The sequence below is a fragment of the Myotis daubentonii genome, chromosome 9 (genome assembly GCF_963259705.1).
Source record: "Myotis daubentonii chromosome 9, mMyoDau2.1, whole genome shotgun sequence".
Lineage (NCBI taxonomy): Eukaryota > Metazoa > Chordata > Mammalia > Chiroptera > Vespertilionidae > Myotis > Myotis daubentonii.
In genome coordinates this window covers 81,857,115-81,875,461 of record NC_081848.1, presented here as the reverse complement: position 1 = coordinate 81,875,461, position 18,347 = coordinate 81,857,115, and the positions used below count along the sequence as shown (strand labels likewise).

Genomic DNA, 18,347 nt, shown 5'->3' with positions numbered 1-18,347 from the left:
GGACGCGGGCAGTGGCATCTCAGAGGGACCCAGAAAACGTGAAGGGGGGATCGAGAACGGGGGGAGGGGGTCGGGGAGGGGGCGTTGGGAGTGCTGAGGGGAAGACTTGATTGTTTTTCTATGCCCTTATGCAGTCTTGACATTTTTTTAAAAATTTTATTTTATTTTATTTTATCTTTTAGTCTTGACATTTTTGATCTGGTATCTGAAAACTTCTTGGAAGGAAAAATTTATTCAAGGGAAGGGACCACTGCCAGGCTCTGATGAACGTCCCTCAACAGCGAACCTGGGAATCCCAGGACCCGCGTGTCAGGGGATGAGGGAGCCCCGTCTCCGTGGGCCTGACTCAGCTGAACCAGGTCAGAGAGCCAGCCCGGGTGCAGCCAGGCATGTCTGGAGAGACGGATGTGAGAGCAATTGCGACACGGCCGCTGCCTCGGAGGCCGAGGAAGGCTGTGGCTCGGAGATGGATGGGCCGGCGGTGACGCTTGGCTAACCCCAGCAGAGGCCCCAGGAGACTGCCTGGGCTGGAGGCCGCGGGGGGGGGGGTGGGGGTCGAGGGCGGGATCCAAACAGAAGTAAATTCACAGGGGGCCCAATTGGGACGGACCCCTGCTGTATGAACCACCCAGGAGCATTTAAGGGACGATTGAGCCAGGCTCCCGCTCAGGGATCCTCAGGACGACGCCCTGAGAGGGTGACCTCCTTGGTGCACCTCGGGGTTAGACGGCTCTCCTGCCAACCACCCTGCGTGGCTTCCCGCTGCCGGTCGGACCCGCTCACCTCGGTCCTGAGCGACTTGGCGCCCTGGCCCCACTGCCTTCCTCCGGTCGGTCCTGCTGCTTCACAGCCGAGTGACGTTGGGACGTTACCTCCCTGAGTCTGTTTCCTCCTCTGTCCCAGGACCCTTTAGACCGCAGGCCACGCTCTACTCACTGAGCCAAACCCGCGAGGGCCACTTATTTTCTTAGTTTAAGTTGTTTTGTTTAGTATTTTAATTTTTTTCCACTTTCATTGTTGAGCCCCCTCCGGATGCCTTTCCTGAAGCGCAGTCCCTTCCCCATCCATGCGCCTACTATCGCTGCATCATTATAGTGTGATTTTTGGTAGCAGTGCCCAGCACTGGTGAACGAATGAGGCCCGTAGAGAGCAGTGGGCCACGGAGAGGTCCTGCCTGTTGGTCTCAGAGCCGATGCTGCTGGTCTCTGCCTCGAACTGCTCCCCTCAGGAGCCCCACCCACTTCTCTCACAAACGGGACACTGAGCCCGTGAGGTCACCTGCCCGTGGTCCCGACGTCCTGTCTCAGCCCAGTGCGCATAGAGTATCGGGAGGGGCCAGACGGGCCTCCGGGGAGGTGGCATGGAGCCAGGCTTCACGAGTTGGGCGACAGTTTGGATAAGCTGGGGAAACACCAAGGGGAAGAGAAGCCAGCAAATGAGAAGATGCAGCTGTGGGCACCCCGACTCACCCCGTAAGGCTGGGGCCCCCTGAGGGGTTCTGGAAGGTGCAAGGCCGAGGTCACCCTCTCGGGTTTCAAGTTGGGAAACAGAGGCCCAGAGAGGCGGAGACTCACCTGCCATTGCCCATGGAGCCAGGAGAGCGGGGGGCCTTGCTCTGGGGGCCCCGCGTGCCCTGTGAATCTCCGTCCCTGCGGGAGACGCTGGGAGGGTGCAGCTTGTCGAAGTGGGGGCAGAGGAAGGACTCTGGGGGTGCACAGGCCAGCCTGCACCCGGAAGGAGGAAGCTGTACAGGGTGTCTGTGGCTAGGCCCGGGATCCCCCACCCGGGGACTTCCTCTTCCTCTCAGGGCAGGTGTAGCTGCCACGGCGCGACCAACACCCTGACCTGTCATGGACGGGGGCAAGGGACCCAGACTCAGAGACTTCCTGAGTGGGAGCCTGGCCACCTGGGTGAGGCGGCAGGGGGAAGGCGGTGGGGAGGGGAAGTGAGCAGTAGGGAGGGGCTGGCGTTGGGGTGGGGAGAGTGGGGCAGAGATGGGGGCTGAGGGGGCTGGACTTAAATGTGGGGCTGAAGTCCAGGCAGCTGTGAGGCAGGGAAAGGGGTCCAGATCTTGGGGCCCAGGGACATTCAGGGATTTGGTGAGAAGGGGGCTCTCTGGGCTCAGGGAGCTGGCCAAGGGGCTCAGGATTCACTCTGTTGATGGGGGCTTCACCTGGGCCAGCTGACCTCTCTGCTTCCCACAGGCGCTGGGACTGGCTGGGCTGGTGGGGGAGGCGGAGGAGCCTGAGGAGGAAGAGGAGGAGGAAGGAGAGAGTCCCCTTTGTCCCGAGAAGAGGTTCTTGCGTCTCAGTGATGGGGCCCTGCTCCTCCGGGTGCTGGGCATCATGTAAGGGGCCTCAAGGTCTGCGGGGAGGGGACAAGACAGGCTGGTGGGTGCAGCCTGAGGTCTGGGGGCGGAGCCTGGCTGAGGGGAGGTGGGTCCTTGAGTCCCTTTCCAACCAATGGCCCCCTGTGCCCACAGTGCCCCTAGCTCCCGAGGGGGCCCTCGGGTGATCAGGGACCATGGTGATCCGGCAGCCAGTAGAGTGTGGAACCTGAACCACCTGTGGGGCCGACTGAGGGACTTCTACCAGGTGAGGATCTGGGAGAGGGAGGCTGAGCCTGGAGCCCCCACAGGAAGGCCCGTCTCATCTCCCCCCTCTGTGCCCTCAGGAGGAGCTGCAGCTGCTGATCCTGTCGGCACCCCCAGACCTTCAGGCACTGGGGTTTGACCCCTTCTCAGGTACCCTCTCCCGCCCCCCTTTCCTGTGTCTACCCCTCCTGCGGCCTGTTAACCCCTGTGCTTGTGCCCTGCAGAGGAGGCGGTGGAGGAGCTGGAAGGCATCCTTCGGCTGTTGCTGGGGGCGTCCGTGCAGGTGAGCGGGAGCAGGCAGGGTGGGTGCAGGTGAGCGGGCAGGGTGGGGCCCAGCTTTGGCTGCAGAGGTGGGAGGCTCACGCCAGCCCTCCCCCCTCCCCCCCACTTGTTCCCCTGCAGTGCGAGCACCGGGAACTCTTCATCCGCCACATCCAGGGCCTCAGCCTGGAGGTGCAGAGCGAGCTGGCGGCGGCTATACAGGAGGTATGGCTTCGGACCTGCACTACCTGGGGACACCCTGCCTCCAACTTCTTAAGCTGAACTGCTTTCCCTACCCACCCAGGTGACCCAGCCTGGGGCGGGCATGGTGCTGGCACTGGCAGGGCCCGAGCCTGGGGAGCTGGCACCCGCAGAACTGGAGATGCTGTCCCGGAGCCTGATGGGGACACTACTGAGACTGGCACGGGAGCGTGATGTGGGGGCCCAGGTGGGGGCAGCAGGGGTATGGTGTAGAGGGCCAGGTGGAGGACTGGGAGGACCGCGGGGACCCAGGTGTGTGGGGGAGTTGGGAGTTGAGGCCCAGGTGTGGGGTTGGGGGTCTTTGCCTGACAGGGCTGTAAGAGCCAAATTCAGCTTGTGGTGACAGTGTGTAGGGGGAGAATAGAGTAGGTTACTTCTGACCCCTGACCCTTGACCTCCCACAGCGGCTGGCTGAGCTGCTGCTGGAGCGAGAGCCAGCCCCCTTGTTGCCAGAGGCTCCTGCTGGGACCCCTCTGGAAGGCTCCTCCAACCACTTGGCCCTGCAGCTGGCCAACACCAAGGCCCAGCTGCGCCGCCTGCGCCAGGAGCTGTGAGTGCGCAGGCTCGGAAGAGGCCCGAGGGAGAGGGGTAGCTTAGGCCTGGACAGCCCCCTGCATATGGGTTGGACCAGGCCTGGGAAGGGTTGCTGGTCCCCAGGTCCCTCCAGTGTCTCCTTCCTCCAGGGAGGAGAAGGCCGAGCTGCTGCTGGACTCCCAGGAGGAGGTGCAGGGCTTAGAGGCCGAAATTCGAAGGCTCCGCCAGGAGGTGCGTTCAGGTGCTCCCTGCCATCGCCACCTTTCCTCACCTTCCCCAGCACCTCCCGCGTCCCACTGCCCCCTCTACCCGGGCTCCTTCACGTCCCCAATCCCTGTGGCTGCGGCTGGCCGTTCCCAACGCGGCACCGTCTGTCCCAGACCCAGGCGCTGTTGGGACAGGCCAAGCGGGCCCAGCTGTACCGCGAGGAGGCAGAGGCGCTGCGGGAGCGCGCGGGCCGCCTGCCCCGCTTGCAGGAGGAGCTGCGCCGCTACCGGGAGCGGCTGCAGGCAGCCGAGGCCTGCAAGGGCCTGCTGGAGGTGAGCCGGGAGGCGGGGCCTGGGAGGGTGGGGCTTGCGGGGGGGGCGGGGCCTACAAGGGCCTGCTGGAGGTGAGCCGGGAGGCGGGGCCTGGGAGGGTGGGGCGTGCGGGGGCGGGGCCTACAAGGGCCTGCTGGAGGTGAGCCGGGAGGCGGGGCCTGGGAGGGTGGGGCGTGCGGGGGCGGGGCCTACAAGGGCCTGCTGGAGGTGAGCCGGGAGGCGGGGCCTGGGAGGGTGGGGCTTGCGGGGGGCGGGGCCTGCAAGGGCCTGCTGGAGGTGAGTCGGGAGGCGGGGCCTGGGAGGGTGGGGCTTGCGGGGGCGGGGCCTGCAGGGGAGAGGGTAAGGGGGAGCACATTGGGGCTTGGAAAAGGGAGACTCAGGCCTTACCGAGGTTAAGGTCATGGCTGGGAGAAATGGGTGAGGTGGTGTCTGGGTAAAGGCTCTCTGGGCGATGGGGCAGATGGAGGGGAAAGTGGGGCTTGTGGGTAAGGGTGGGTCCTGAGGAGGGGGCGGGGCCAAGTGTAGGGGATGGGGTGTCTGGAGAGAGTCCCTAGCAGTGGGGGCTGATTAGCAGGTCCTGGCAGGATGAGACCTTGGAAGGCGGTTTCTGCGGAGAAGGGGCGGGGCCAGGTGCTAGGGAAGTGGTCCTGGAAGGGGCAGATGTGGGGTCAGGCGCGGGAGCGGAGACAGGCTCTGGGGCCCTGGGTGCCCCGGCACAGGAACCACTGGCCCTGTGTCCCCGCTTCACCCCAGGAGGAGCGGGCGCTTTCTGGGACCCTGGAAGCCTCGAAGAACCTGCTGGAGGAGCAGCTGGAGGCCGCGCAAGAGCGCTGTGCTCGGCTGCATGAGACCCAGCGCGAGAACCTGCTTCTGCGGACCCGGCTGGGCGAGGCTCACGCGGTGAGCTTGCCAGAGTGACCCCAATGGTCCCCCAAGGGCTCCCTAGTGACCCCGGCACCCCTTCTCCTAGCGTTCTTTGCTGGTCCTCTCGCCCACACACCGGGCCTGGGCCTGGGCCTGTGGGGAGGGCGTGTCTGACCCTGCCCTGCCCCCAGGAGCTGGACTCTCTGCGGCATCAGGTGGACCAGCTGGTGGAGGAGAACGTGGAGCTGGAGCTGGAGCTTCAGCGGAGCCTGGAGCCGCCGCCGGGCTCGCCTGGGGAGTGTGAGTGGAGCCCCGGCGGAGGGGCTGGGGCTGGGGCTCCGTGTGTCCTTGCAGCTGTGGTGGGGACGGCTCCTGACTTCATCCCTTCCCCCAGGCCTCTGGGGGTATAGGTGGGAGTGTGGCAGGACTAAGGGTGGGGAGGGGGCCTGACCTCATCTCACACGCCCCAGCACCCCTGCCAGGAGCGGCCCCCTCGATACATGATGAAGTGAGGGAGGCAGAGGCCGGGCAGCTGCGCACCCTGGAGCGGGAGAATCGGGAGCTTCGAGCGTTGCTGCAGGAGCTGCAAGGGCAGCCAGGTGGCCAGGTGAGCAAGTCCCTTCCCCAACCATCCGCCTAGGTCAGCGGTTCTTAACCTGTGGGTCGCGACCCCTTTGGGGGTCGAACGACCCTTTCACAGGGGTTGCCTAAGACCATCGGAAAACACATATATAATTACCTATTGTTTTTGTGATTCATCACTATGCTTTAATTATGTTCAATTTGTAACAATGAAAATACATCCTGCATATCAGATATTTACATTGCAATTCATAACAGTAGCAAAATTACAGTTATGAAGTAGCAACGAAAATAATTTTATGGTTTGGGTCACCCCAACATGAGGAACTGTATTAAAATATATTTTATTGATTTTTTACAGAGAGGAAGGGAGAGGGATAGAGAGTTAGAAACATCGATGAGAGAGAAACATCGATTCAGCTGCCTCCTGCACACTCCCCTACTGAGGATGTGCCTGCAACCAAGGTACATGCCCTTGACCGGAATCGAACCTGGGACCCTTGAGTCCGCAGGCCGATGCTCTATCCACTGAGCGAAATTGGTTAGGGCAATGAGGAACTGTATTAAAGGGTCGCGGCATTAGGAAGGTTGAGAACCACTGTGGTCCTTCCTGGTGGCACCGCTGGGCTTGACCCTCCCTCTCATGTGCCCTCAGCGCCCCCTGCTGGAGGAGCGGAGTGAGGACGCCATGGTTCCAGCGCTGCCCGTGGCTCCCCAGACCTGCCCGGCCTCAGGCCATGGTCCCCAGGGCTTGGTTGGCCATGAGGGGGATGAAGACCCTCAGGCCTTGGACTTGGCTCCCCCAGCATCAGACTCAGCCCCCAAGGGGTCAGCTGGGTGTCCCCCGACATCTGATTCCGACCCTCAAGTGACGCAGCCCCTTCCGACGGCTGCCATGGCCCCCCAGACCTTGGACCTGGCGCCTCAGGAGTCAGGCCCCTCTGTAGAGACACAGGAGTCCCTGGAGGAGGCTGATCACGGAGCCCCTCTCCAGACCCCTGCCTCTGCGGCCCCACCTCAGGGTCCAGAGATCCAAGTTCAGGCCCAGCTGTTGTTGGGAGAAGAGACTGGGGAGTCCGTGCCCAAAGTCCCTGAGAGCCAGCCCGAACCCACAGAGCCCCACCTCCACGTGCAGCTGGAGGAGCAGCAGTGCCCTGGCCAGAGGCTGGAGCTACCCAAGGAGCGCACAGAGGCCAGAGAGCAGGCACCGCGCCTGGAGGGGGTGATCAGGGACCCAGCCCAGAAGCCGGAAATGGCTCCCGAGGCCCAGGCCTTGGAGGGACCAGTCCCGGGGGAGATCTTGACCAGTGGTGACCCAGAGCAGGAGGCCCTCAGAGAGGAGGTGGCTCGGCTGAGGAGAGAGGCTGAGGCCCTCCGAGCTGAGCTGGAGGTCCAGGCTCGGAGGCTGGAGGCCCGAGGCACGGAGGCTGCTCGCCTCTCCGAGGAGCTGGCTCAGGCTCAGAGGGCAGAGGCCGAGGCCCACGGGGAAGCCGAGGCCCAGGTCCGGGAGCAGGCCCGGCTGCGGGAGGCAATGGAGGCAGCCCGACAGGAGGTGGAGGCTGCATCGCGGGAGCGGGAGGCGCTGGCCGAGGCGCTGGCGGCGGCAGGCCGAGAGCGGAGGCAGTGGGAGCGCGAGGGACCCAGGCTGCGGGCCCGGGCCAAGGCCGCAGAGGAGCGGCTGCACGCCCTGGAGAACCAGAGCCAGCAGCACCTGGAGGAGGCCGAGAGGGAGCGCCGGGAGAGGCAGGCGCTCAAGGAGGTAGGTGGGTCCTTATATTCATTCGGGGCAGGAAATGGGGTTCCAGCCCAGTGGCTGGAGTTTTGGGTTATTCATTCCATCATCAGCCACTGAGCCCAGCATCGAGCTGGGACTGGAGATAAAAAGACGAAGTCCGTTCCTGCCTTCCAAAGGCACGCCGGGCCTGGGAAAGGGGCAGGTGCCCCCCACCTCTAATGGGGCGGCTTTGGAGGGGATAAGAGTGTGGGCAGGGAGCCAGGGTGCCTGGGTCTAAATCCTGGCTCTCTGACCTCAGCAGTCACTCACCTGCACCCAGTGCCTCCTTCTGTCAAAGGGGGTACTCTTCATGGCTGCCTGGCGGATCTTGTGGGAGACCAAAGGAGAGAGTGGTGGGAGAGCCTCATTCGCGCTCTTGACAGGTCGGCTATAAGAGCAGGGTGCTGCGGGGGCCTGCGGAAGAGGGAGCTGATGCTGGGGTTGGGCAAGAGGCTTTGGGGAGAGCTCTGAGGACGGTCGGTCAAGATTCCACCAGATGGGGAAGGACATTTCAGCTCAAGGAACAGCCTATGCAAAGACTTGAAGGCATTAAAGATTTTCAGGGGCCCAGGAGGAGTAGGGGGCTGGGAGCTGGAGAGGTGTGCTGGGCCAGCGTTTCAGGTGTTAGTGCTCCATCCCCAGGCAGGGAGAGTCCCCGGGGGTGGGGCAGACCTGTGGGAGACTGGGTTTGAGGAGGGTCACCTTGGTGTACAGGGGCCTGGAGCCACTGGGAGGCAGTGCCTGTGGTCCAGGTGGCTGGACCTGGACGGGAAATGGGGGAGAGAGGAGGCCTGGAAACCCCTTTATTCATTCATTCGAGCGCGTTTGTGGGTGTCTCCTGGTGGCCAGGCCCTGTACCAGGCCGCCATGCCTGGACTCGGGGAAGCGCGCCCGATCTGGGGTGGAGCCGGGACTGTGCAGGGAGCCGTGCTGGCTCGGGAAGCACACCCATGAGGGAGGCCTCCTGGAGGAGGGAGAGGATGGCAGTGAGCAAGGAGGAGTTTGTAGGGTGGAACCCGAGGAGGGCAGGGGAAGGAGGTGAGAACTCACTTAGCCGGGTTCCTACTGGGCAGGGCTTCATCTTCCTTCCACGCGAAGGAGTTGCAGCCGTTTTAATGAGGGCAGTGGGGCCCTGGATAGGAGTGGTCAGGACCGCGTGTGGAAGGCCCCTCAGAGGACTCGGAGGAGACATGAGGCAATGAATGCGAGGGGTGTTGGGGCCGGCGGCCAGTGCTGGGGGAGGGAGTGCCACAGGCAGGAATCGAATCTTCCGCCTGAGCATCCCTATTGTACCGAGGTTCAGCAAGGAGGAGTCATCGGATCTGAGCCTCCTCCCAATGGAGAGAAGCGGGGTACAACACACTGTTGGGTTGACCCCCGCCGTTGGGCATTATGCAGGGGCCTGGGGAATGTGCAAATTGGGGGTGTGGGTAAGAGAGTAAATCTGAGAGGCTGTCTCTGGGGCCCGCTCTGAAGGATGTGACTTGAGGTGCTGTCAGGCAGACCTGGGTTATGGCCCGAATCTCCTACTTATCAGCTCTGTGGCTTTTGGCAAGTTACTGAACCTCTCTGAGTCTCGGTTTACTCACCTGTGAAACCGGAATAAAAACGACCTGCCCCACAGGATGCTGTCAGGTAATGACTGTGGAGAGCTCGCTTGGGGCAGCCGTGGAGAGGGAATGCCAGCAGGTGGGCCGTGAGGGTGCGGGTGGGGCAGGCTGGCTGGAAGAGCCAGCTCTGAGGACTGAGTGGGTGGAAGAGGCTGAGGACACGTGGGGAATGTTGTGAGATTTCCTGGTCAGAGCACTTGCTGGTAGTAAGTGGCTGTGGCGCAGGAGGAGGTGACCAGCCAGGGAACCAGGGAACCAGGTCAGAGAACCAGGAGCCGAGGGGCTTGTCCAAGTGGGCCTCCTGGACTGGGTGGAGGGCAGGAGGTGCAATGGAGAGGGTACTGAGGGCTGTGGCCAGGGCCTGGACGAGGGCAGAGCAGGACTCTGGGCAGAGGTTCAGTTCTTCTTCACTGTACCTGCATTCTTACCTTCAGCCCTTGGCTGTCAGCAGCAGGGCATCATGGGAAAAACTTGTAGTTTTTCCAGTGAGAGGCAGTAGGCCAAGGTGTCTGGAGGTGCATTGCTTCTGAGGGGAGGTCTGAGAGGTGGGGGCTTGCTAAGCCAGGAAGATCAGAGCAAAGGCTGTAGGCTTGGTTTTCAGAGGCAGGATTTGTCAGGCTGCTTGGTCGGAGTTGGCCTTTCCCTGTGGTTTTATCCTGCCAGGGCCCCCACACCTCGGAATGGTTTGGTCTACCTCCCCCTGGGCCCACAGCTCAAATTGAGCCTCCTGCCCCATTCTGCAATGGTGTGGCCCAACTGCCAGAGCCCTGGGCCCTAGCATCTCTGCCTCCCCCCTCCCAGCCCCACTGTGGTTAGGCCTGGTGTTCACCAAGTTCCTGTCTTCTGTGGCCATCCCCTGTGGCTGAGGGCTCTCTCCAGACCGGCTTCCGCTGAGCCCCTCTTTCCTTCATGGCTAGGATGGCCTCAGCACACAGGGCACCTCCACCTGTCACTGGGCACAACAGGAAGCGAGAGCTCCGAGAGGTGAAGACTCCCGGCCCAGGAGCCTCCCTCATGCCCTGCCAGGCTTACAATCCCCAGTTCTTTCATACCCATGCTGCCCAGCGACCAGGCTTTGCTTCCGTTTTACAGATCTGGGAGTAGAGGCCCAAAGGTTAAAGCTGTTTGTCTAGGGCAGTGATGGCGAACCTATGACACGCGTGTCAGAGGTGACACGCGTGTCAGAGGTGACACGCAAACTCATTTTTTTGGTTGATTTTTCTTTGTTAAATGGCATTTAAATATATAAAATAAATATCAAAAATATAAGTCTTTGTTTTACTATGGTTGCAAAGATCAAAAAGTTTCTATATGTGACACGGCACCAGAGTTAAGTTAGGGTTTTTCAAAATGCTGACACGCCGAGCTCAAAAGGTTCGCCATCACTGGTCGAGGGTGGCAGAGCAAGGACAGAAAGCCAGGCCTCCTGACTCTCAGGCCTCTGTGTCTGTCCCTCCCCGGTGGCAGTGGTGGTATGTCCTGGCCCTGAGCCTGCTCTGTCGGCCCTCAGGAGCTGGAGAAGGCTGTGGTGCGGAGCCAGGAGCTGGGGGTCCGGCTGGAGCGTCTGCAGAGGGAGCTGGAGCAGGCGACTCTGGAGCGCCAGGAATTTCTTCGGGAAAAAGAGTTTCAACAAAAGAGGTGGGGGCGTGACTCGAGGGGCAGAGAGCGCCAGGCAGAGGCTTGAGGAGGGTAGAGGCCAAGGTGTCTCCTTGCAGGTACGAGGGCCTGGAGCAGCGGATGAAAACTGAGCTGCAGGCTGCGGCCACCAGCAAGGAGGAGGCGCTGATGAAGCTCAAGGCCAGGGCCCTGCAGCTGGAAGAGGAGTTGTTCCAGGTGGGGCTTCGCCCTGGGAGCTGGGGCCTCGCCCCGCCCCTCCCTCCGTCCTGCATGCAGATGTGCCAGGCGCACGGGCTCCTGTCCCTCCCAAGGCCCCTCTGGTCTTGCCCCTCGGCTCCTGGCCAGTTGCTCCCTTGTGACTCCTTCGGGGGCCTGTTGGAAGGAGCACTGTGCTGGGAGTCAGGCTGACTCTGCCACGGCCAGTGGTCTTCTGGGGCCTCGCCTCCCCCTTCCTCAAAGGGGCAGCACCGGGGGCTTGGTTCCGAGGTGACTGCTGTGCCTTTCCCACTTGGCTCCCCGCCTCCCTGTTGCCTAGTGAGCTCAATTGCTGCTATCGTTGTCCTAAGTCAGTCGTTGTTTCTGACGCCCCTGCAGTGTGTGGGCTCAGCGCTCAGCACTGGGGTGTGGTGGAGCCCAGTGTCAGGCTGCCGTGTGCAAGGGAGTCAGTTCACCTGGCACAGAGGCAGGAAAACAGGTGACTATCGCAGGTGGTGCCAGGGGCCAGTGGGCAGCCAGCAGACTGCCTCGCTGGCACGTGTGGGGTTGGTCAGGGGAGGCTTTCTGAGAAAGTATGTTGAAACTGGGGCCCAGAGGAAGAGTGGGACCTGCAGGAGGAGCAGCAGGGCCAGGCACGAGCTGTAGCACCGAGAGAAGGCGACAAGGGCAGGATAAGAGCGATGGAGCTGCGGGAGCCAGGAGTGCGGGGCTGTGGGCCAGGGTCCACTGTTGAGGTCCCTGTGCCATCACCATGCACTGCCACTCCCCTCCGTGACCTCCCGGGGCCTCTCCTTGCAGCTGCGCCAGGGCCCTGTGGCGCTGGAGCCCAAGGAGCGCGCTGAGCCGAAGACCCCGGAGGCCCAGAGCGGGCGGCTCGTCGAGGTGGAGCGCAGTGTGAGTGGTGGACGGCGGTGGGCTCGGGGGCTGAGGCGGGCAGTGGCCTGGCCACTAACTCCCCTCTGTGCCGAGCAGAATGCAGTGCTGGTGGCTGAGAAGACGGCTCTGCAGGGGCAGCTGCAGCTCCTAGAGGGGCAGCTGGGAAGCCTGCAGGGGCGCGCCCAGGAGCTGCTGCTGCAGAGCCAGCAGGCGCAGGAGTGCAGTAGTCGCCTGCAGGTGGGTGGTGGCTGGGTGCCCGTCCCCCCCCCCGATCCCTGCCCACTGACCACGGTCCCCTGCCCCTTTGGTATTGTTTCCTGCCCCTTTCCCCTGCCTCAGCTCCCAGGCAGCTGTCCTTCCGACCCCTGCCCACTTCCGCTTCCCCTTCTACCTGCCTCCAGGCCCCAGTCTGTGCCCATGTTTCTTGGTCTCCAGCCCCTTCTCCACAGCCAGCCAGTAGTCTTACCGCTCTCTGGGCCACCCCAGCCCCGTCTGTCACATCATGCCTTGTGCCCCTTGCCCTCCCCTCCACAGCCCGGCGCCAGCCATGATACCTCTCCCCGCTCCTTGCCCATTTACCTCGGCCTCTGGCTCCCTGCTGCCCCCATCCAGCCCTCTGCCTCCTCCACAGCCTTCTCTCCTGGTCCTCGGGCCTGCCCCTGTCCCTTGCTCCCTTTCTGGCCTGGGTTCCACTCCCGCCGTGCCCACTCCCTCCTCTGCCCTAGGCTGAGAAGTCTGTCCTGGAGCTGCAGGGCCAGGAGCTGCACAAGAAGCTGGGGGCGCTGGAGGAGGAGGTGCAGGCCGCGCGGCGGTCCCAGGAGGAAGCTCGCGGGCAGCAGCAGGCCCTGCTGCGGGACCACGAGGCGCTGGCCCAGCTGCAGCGGCGGCAGGAGGCCGAGCTGGAGGGGCTGCTGGCCCGGCACCGAGACCTCAAGGCCAACATGCGGGCACTGGAGCTCGCCCACCGGGAGCTGCAGGGCCGGTGAGTCTCCCCAGACCCCAGCCCCTCTCCCCCTGACGGAGCACTGGCCCCTGGTGCCCACCTCCACTGCCGGGCCTCACGGGCAGCGGGGAGCAGGGGGCAGCGTTCTGCCCTGGGCCTTTGCCAGGGGCCTGTGCGGGGAGGTCCCGGCAGACCTCCAGCTTCAGGCAGTCCGGCTGCCTGCCTGCCCTGCCCCAGGTCCCTGCAGCCCTCTCAGCCTTTGTCCGTCCCAGGCACGAGCAGCTGCAGGCCCAGAAGGCCAACGTGGAGGCGCAGGAGTTGGCCCTCCTGGCAGAGCGCGAGCGCCTGATGCAGGACGGCCATCGGCAGCGGGGCCTGGAGGAGGAGCTGCGGAGGCTGCAAAGTGAGCACGACAGGTACCAGCCCTGGCGCAGCCCAGCCCCTTGGGACAGTGCCCAGTGTTGCCCTCTGTGAAGCGGGCTGGCGGTGAGTCAGTCACTGTCCCTGTGGGGCCCTGCTTTGCCTCTCCCTAGCACAGCCCTCTAGCCCTCAGGAGGCTGGGGGGCAGGTCCCCCCCCGCCCCCCCGCCCCGCGTACCTCTCCTTGTCTCCACAGGGCACAGAAGCTGCTGGCAGAGATGTCCCGGGAGCGAGGGGAGCTGCAGGGGGAACGCGGGGAGCTGCGGGGCCGGCTGGCGCGGCTGGAGCTGGAGCGGGCGCAGCTGGAGATGCAGAGCCAGCGGCTGCGCGAGTCCAACCAGCAGCTGGACCTGAGCGCCTGCCGGCTGACCACACAGTGTGAGGTGTGAGGGCGGTGGTGGCTGGAGTGGGGTTGGAGGGGGCTGGGGGCTGGGGGCTGGGGACAGAGTGGAGGGCGGGTAAGGGAGCCACCCTGAGCCCCATTGAACCCCCACCTGCCCCGCTGCCTGCCCCCAACAGCTGTTGACGGAGCTGCGGAGTGCCCAGGAAGAGGAGAACCGGCAGCTGCTGGCCGAGGTGCAGGCCCTGAGCCGGGAGAACCGGGAGCTCCTGGAGCGCAGCCTGGAGAGCCGGGACCACCTGCACCGAGAGCAGCGCGAGTACCTGTGAGCGGGCTGGAGGGCAACAGGCGGGGCAGCCGGGGGGGCAGTGGGCCAGGAGCAGCCGGTGAGGGCAGCGGGCCAGGGGCAGCCGGTGGGAGCAGCGGGCCAGGGGCAGCAGGTGGGGGCAGCGGGCGCTGGTCCTGGAGACACCTGTAGTTGTTCGGGGGAGGCGCCCAGGGGGGTCCTGGGCTGACCCCCGGGGGTGGTGCGGTGGCAGTTTCACCCCACACAGGCGTGTGTCTGTGTGCCAGCTGCAGGGCTGTGCCGGCTGGAACCCAAGCCTTGCTCCTGCCAGGCCTCATGCTGCTCCCCCGCCCCTCTCCCAGGGACCAGCTCAACGCCTTGCGCCGAGAGAAGCAGAAGCTGGTGGAGAAGATCATGGACCAGTACCGTGTGTTGGAGCCGGGGCCCCTGCCCCGGACCAAGTGAGTGACCCCTCACCCCTAGTCAGGGGTCCTCCCAGCCTGGCCCTGCCACCCTCTGACCTTGGCCCAGCTCAGGTCCGGGCCCGTGAGGGTTTGCCTGGCCTCGCACCCCGGCCTGGCCCTCTCGTCCCCTTCCGCCATGGCCTTACTCCCTCTTGTGCCCTCTTGCTCCCAGGAAGGGCAGCTGGCTGGCAGACAAGGTGAAGAGGCTGATGCGGCCCCGGCGGGAGGGGGCCCTCCATGGGGGGCCACGCCTGTGGGCCAGTGGGGCTGGCAGCACCGAGAGCCTGGGGGGCCCCCCAGAGATGGAGCTCTCTGAGAGCAGGGAGGCAGATGGGACAGGTGGGTCTGGGGGCCAGGTGACCGATGGTCCCTACCCCGTGTCCTTGATCCCCACCCTGGCACCCGCTCACGCCTCCGGTCTCTTCCTTCCTGTGCGGCTGGCACACGTGCCCCGATAGCCTTCCCTGTTGCCCCCGCCCCTCAGATGGTTCCGGTGGTGCTTTGCTCCGCGTCCCAGCTGCATCTCTCGTCTGCCACCTCCTTCTGCCTGCGCTGCCACCCACCAGTCCTACCCACCCGCCGCGGTGCCTAGGACCTCGGAGCCGCAGGGCCTGTAGTGAGAGGTCATTTATTCCAGTCAGCAGGCGAGGAGACCGAGGCCCAGGGAGGGGAAGCGCCTTGCTCAGGGGCACCGAGTGAGTTAGTGTCAGAGCCAGCAGGGGCCAGCGCCTGTCAGCACCCAGACCCTCTCCCGCCTCTGCAGCCTCCTCTCCCTGGCCCTGTGCAGCTCCACCCCGCTGCCCCTCACTCTGCCCGCTGCCCCTCACTCTGCCCGCCTCTCCCTGCACAGCTCTCATACCCGTGCCCCTGCCTCTTGCAGGGTCCCCTTCCCCGGCACCCATGCGCCGGGCCCAGAGCTCCGTGTGCCTGCGGGATGAAACTCTGGCGGGCCGGCAGCGGCGGAAACTCAGCTCCAGATTCCCAGTGGGGCGAAGCTCGGAGTCATTCAGCCCCGGGGACACCCCCAGGCAGCGATTCCGACAACGCCGTCCGGGCCCCATGGAGGCACCCAGCTCCCAGGGCAAAGGTGAGGGACAAGGGTCCCTGCTTCCATTAGCCCCTGACTCCCTGTGGACCCAGCGACTCCTTGGGGGAGGGGTTCCTTCCTGTCCCCTGTGTCTCCCCCCAAGCCCTGCCTGCCTCTGTTCTGGTCCCTGTGGCCCAGTAGCTGCCTTGTGTCCCCCCAGGACCTGGCATGGGATGGGATGGCTCCACTGAGACCCTGGCGGAACACGAAGCAGGTGCCGGCCGAGAGGGTGAGGGGGCATTTGCCCTGTGCGTGGCCCTGGCAGCGCTCATTCAGCCCCCCCACCCCCACAACCAGCCTTCAGTGCCAGGGGCTGTGCTAGCGGGGGCAGCGGGCACGTTCTGGGGTAGGAGGCAGACAGTAAGCAATGTGCATGGAAATAGCAGTTATACAACAGCCCCATAGAAATAAGAGGTGAGCTGCATGTAATTTCAAACCTTCTGGTAGCCTCATCAGAAAAAGCAAAAAGAGACAGGTAAACCTAATAGCATTTTATTTAACTCCATAGGCCTGAAGTATTGCCATTTTAACATGTAGTCAGTGTAAATGATCATTAACGAGATATTTTTTATATTATTTTTTTCATACGAGTCTTTGAAGTCCATTGGTATTTTACTCTCAGGCCTCCTGGCATATTAGGAAGTGGCAATGCTCTGGGAAAAAGGAGGTCAGAGCACTGGGTGGGGTGCAGTTAATTAGGGTGCTCGAGGTAGCCGCGGAAGGGAGGTGAAGTCAGAGCAAAGACTGGGAGGTGAGAGTTGGTGGGGTTGATATCTGTGGGGAACAGCATTCCAGGCAGAGGGATGGCGGCTCAGCCAGGTGGCTGGTGCAGCTGGGAAGAAGGGGGAGAGCCGAGGGAATGGTGGAGGGCTGGGCGGTGGCAGAGGGTGGAGGGCCTGTGGGCCAGGTCTGTACCGGGAGCCTCCGAGGGCGCGGGCCTGAGCTGAGCCTTTCCCTCCAGGCCTCGAGGTGCAGGAACCGGAGAAACACCCTCTCACCCCTTCCCTCAGCCAGTGACACCGCGTGGACTGGAAGCTTGGGAATGTGGGCCTTTCGCCGCTGGAGTCCCAGTGGGGGTCCCAGACAGCCCACGAATGCGGGGAGCCGGGGCGTCTGGGGCCAGTCCTTGGACAAGGAGGCCTGGGCCCCTGGGGCCTCCATGGCCGGCACTGGGGCCCTGAGATGGAGCTGGGATAGGCCTGTTTGCAGGGGGCATAGCGGGCCCCCACTAGCAGCTCCTTGCCAGGGCTCTGGCTCTGCCAGGCGGCCCTCGCTGAGGAGGAGGTTTCTGGGGGACCCTCCAGATGAAGGAGGCAGGCAGGAGTGGACAAGAGAGCCCCCTACCTGGTCTAGGGGCGACACCAAGAACTGCTCCCTAGCGCCCATGGCCTGGACCTATCTCTGAGCGCAGCTGGGACATGAAATAAAGCTGGAATGCAATCACCCGAGTCTGTGCTGTGTCCACTGGCTGCATCCTGAGGTGCCACGGCCCCTGCAGCCCCAAGTCCTCGCTGGTGGGGGCTGTGGCCACTGGCTTCCTCGCCTGGCACCCAAGCAAAGGGCTTTCCTCAGAGGAGGGGCCAGTTGGGCTTGCATGGGTACCCCAAGGGGGTGGGGAGGGGTCGGGGCCTGGGTAGCCTGCAGTGGGTGGGGCCCGGGTCTGGGCTCAGCCTTTGCTTAAAAGGTGGGGAGCGGGCTCTGGGGTGGGGGTGGTAAACGCCAGAGGACCTGCCCTCCCCTCCCTAGCATCCTCTTCTCTCCTTTCACTTTTTCCTGTCGCCCCCTACTGCCCCCCACTTGGGGTCGAGCCCCTCCCGAGGGAGCTCCCAGCCTGGAGTGTCACCTAGTGCTGGGCTGTGGTGGAGGTACACAGGCATCTGGGATGACATCCAGGAAGGGAGCAATTAGGCTGGTGGCAGGACGTGAGTCAAGCACCTGGGGGTGCCCAGGGTGGGGCGGGGCTGCCCAGACTGAGGTGAGGCAGCCTTAAAGGGGGGTGGGGGAGGCAGAGCTGGGAGGGGCAGCCTCCTCCTCAGGGTGACCCGCAGCCCCTTGGGCATAACCTACCTGCTCCCTCTTAGCTCCAGTTTCAGAGGCTGATGGAGGGAGTGGACCCCTGGCCGCTGGCTGGAAGCTGGAGGCTGGAAGCCCCTCCCATAAGCGTCAAGGAGGGAGTTTGATGGCTGCCCGCCCTGTAGGTGGCTCCTGTCAGTTATCCGGAAGCCAAGAGGCTCTGGAGGACAGCCGGCCAGGGCTCTGGGCCTGGTGGTGAGGGGAGGCCACCCCTGTGTGGCTCTAACACCCCTTTAAAAAAATAAAAATGAAAAAAAAATTTACTGATTTGAGCCCTGACCGGTTTGGCTCTGGATAGAGTGTTAGCCTGCGGACTCAAGGGTCCCAGGTTCGATTCCGGTCAAGGGCATGTATCTTGGTTGCGGCCACATCCCCAGTGGGGAGTGTGCAGGAGGTAGCTGGTCGATGTTTCTCTCTCATCGATGTTTCTAACTCTCTATCCCTCTCCCTTCCTCTCTGTGAAAAATCAATAACATATATTTTTAAAACATTTATTGATTTGAGAGAGAAGAAACATCGACTGTTGTGCCACTTGTATATGCATTCATTGGTTGTATGTGCCCTGACCGGGGATCGAACCCACAACCTTGGTGTATCAGGATGATGCTCTAACCAACTGAGCGACCCGGCCAGTGCTGACACCCTCTTTGAGGCCTACTCTAAGCTCTGCTGGGCACGGCCAGGCTTGACGACAGGACCACGTGGGCATGTGGCACTGGGCGGGCTGTGAAGGGTGCTGAGGCCAAGGTCCCTTTACAGACCAGCTGTAGATTCCTTCACCTCTCCCTGCCATGGTGGGCCCTGGCTCCTGCCCTCTCAGCACCCCTGTAGGTGCTCCCGGGAGAGGGGGAGCCCAGAGACCCCTCTATGGTTCTCAGGGCACCTGAGCTCCTAGATACCACCCTTCTCCCCCCGCCCCAAAGGCAAGTTCCCAGGGGAGAGGGTCTCAGGGGGCTGTGCAGCTCCCGGGACTCAAACACCCTCTCAGGCGCCCAGCACCGAGTGGTG

At 63.5% G+C, this 18,347-nt stretch overlaps 1 protein-coding gene across 2 annotated transcripts; it reads left to right on the top strand.

The window, feature by feature from the left end:
- The first annotated feature begins 1,332 nt into the window (after positions 1–1,332).
- On the top strand, positions 1,333–16,428 carry CCDC88B (coiled-coil domain containing 88B). Of its 2 annotated transcripts, none has more exons than XM_059710246.1 (27): positions 1,333–1,910; positions 2,205–2,347; positions 2,483–2,594; positions 2,674–2,743; positions 2,818–2,876; positions 2,996–3,079; positions 3,159–3,302; positions 3,520–3,665; positions 3,799–3,880; positions 4,030–4,188; positions 4,942–5,088; positions 5,244–5,352; positions 5,523–5,659; positions 6,290–7,393; positions 10,529–10,656; positions 10,734–10,851; positions 11,650–11,745; positions 11,824–11,964; positions 12,453–12,709; positions 12,943–13,086; positions 13,286–13,472; positions 13,609–13,754; positions 14,078–14,176; positions 14,352–14,518; positions 15,060–15,266; positions 15,427–15,480; positions 16,228–16,428. In XM_059710246.1, exons 1-27 carry the CDS (start codon positions 1,851–1,853, stop codon positions 16,281–16,283), a joined length of 4,356 nt encoding a protein of 1,451 aa, XP_059566229.1. In that variant the 5' UTR covers positions 1,333–1,850; the 3' UTR covers positions 16,284–16,428. The 2 variants fall into 2 exon arrangements, with proteins under 2 accessions (XP_059566229.1, XP_059566228.1); XM_059710245.1 differs by having other exon boundaries at positions 1,334–1,910; positions 15,427–15,495.
- The last annotated feature ends 1,919 nt before the right edge of the window (positions 16,429–18,347 follow it).

Coding starts and splice junctions, on each gene's coding strand:
- CCDC88B (XM_059710245.1), top strand. CDS start 1,851: ATGGACGGGGGCAAGGGACCCAGACTCAGAGACTTCCTGAGTGGGAGC. Junction 10,657..10,733: donor AAAGAGTTTCAACAAAAGAG/GTGGGGGCGTGA, acceptor GTCTCCTTGCAG/GTACGAGGGCCTGGAGCAGC. Junction 13,755..14,077: donor CGAGAGCAGCGCGAGTACCT/GTGAGCGGGCTG, acceptor CCCCTCTCCCAG/GGACCAGCTCAACGCCTTGC.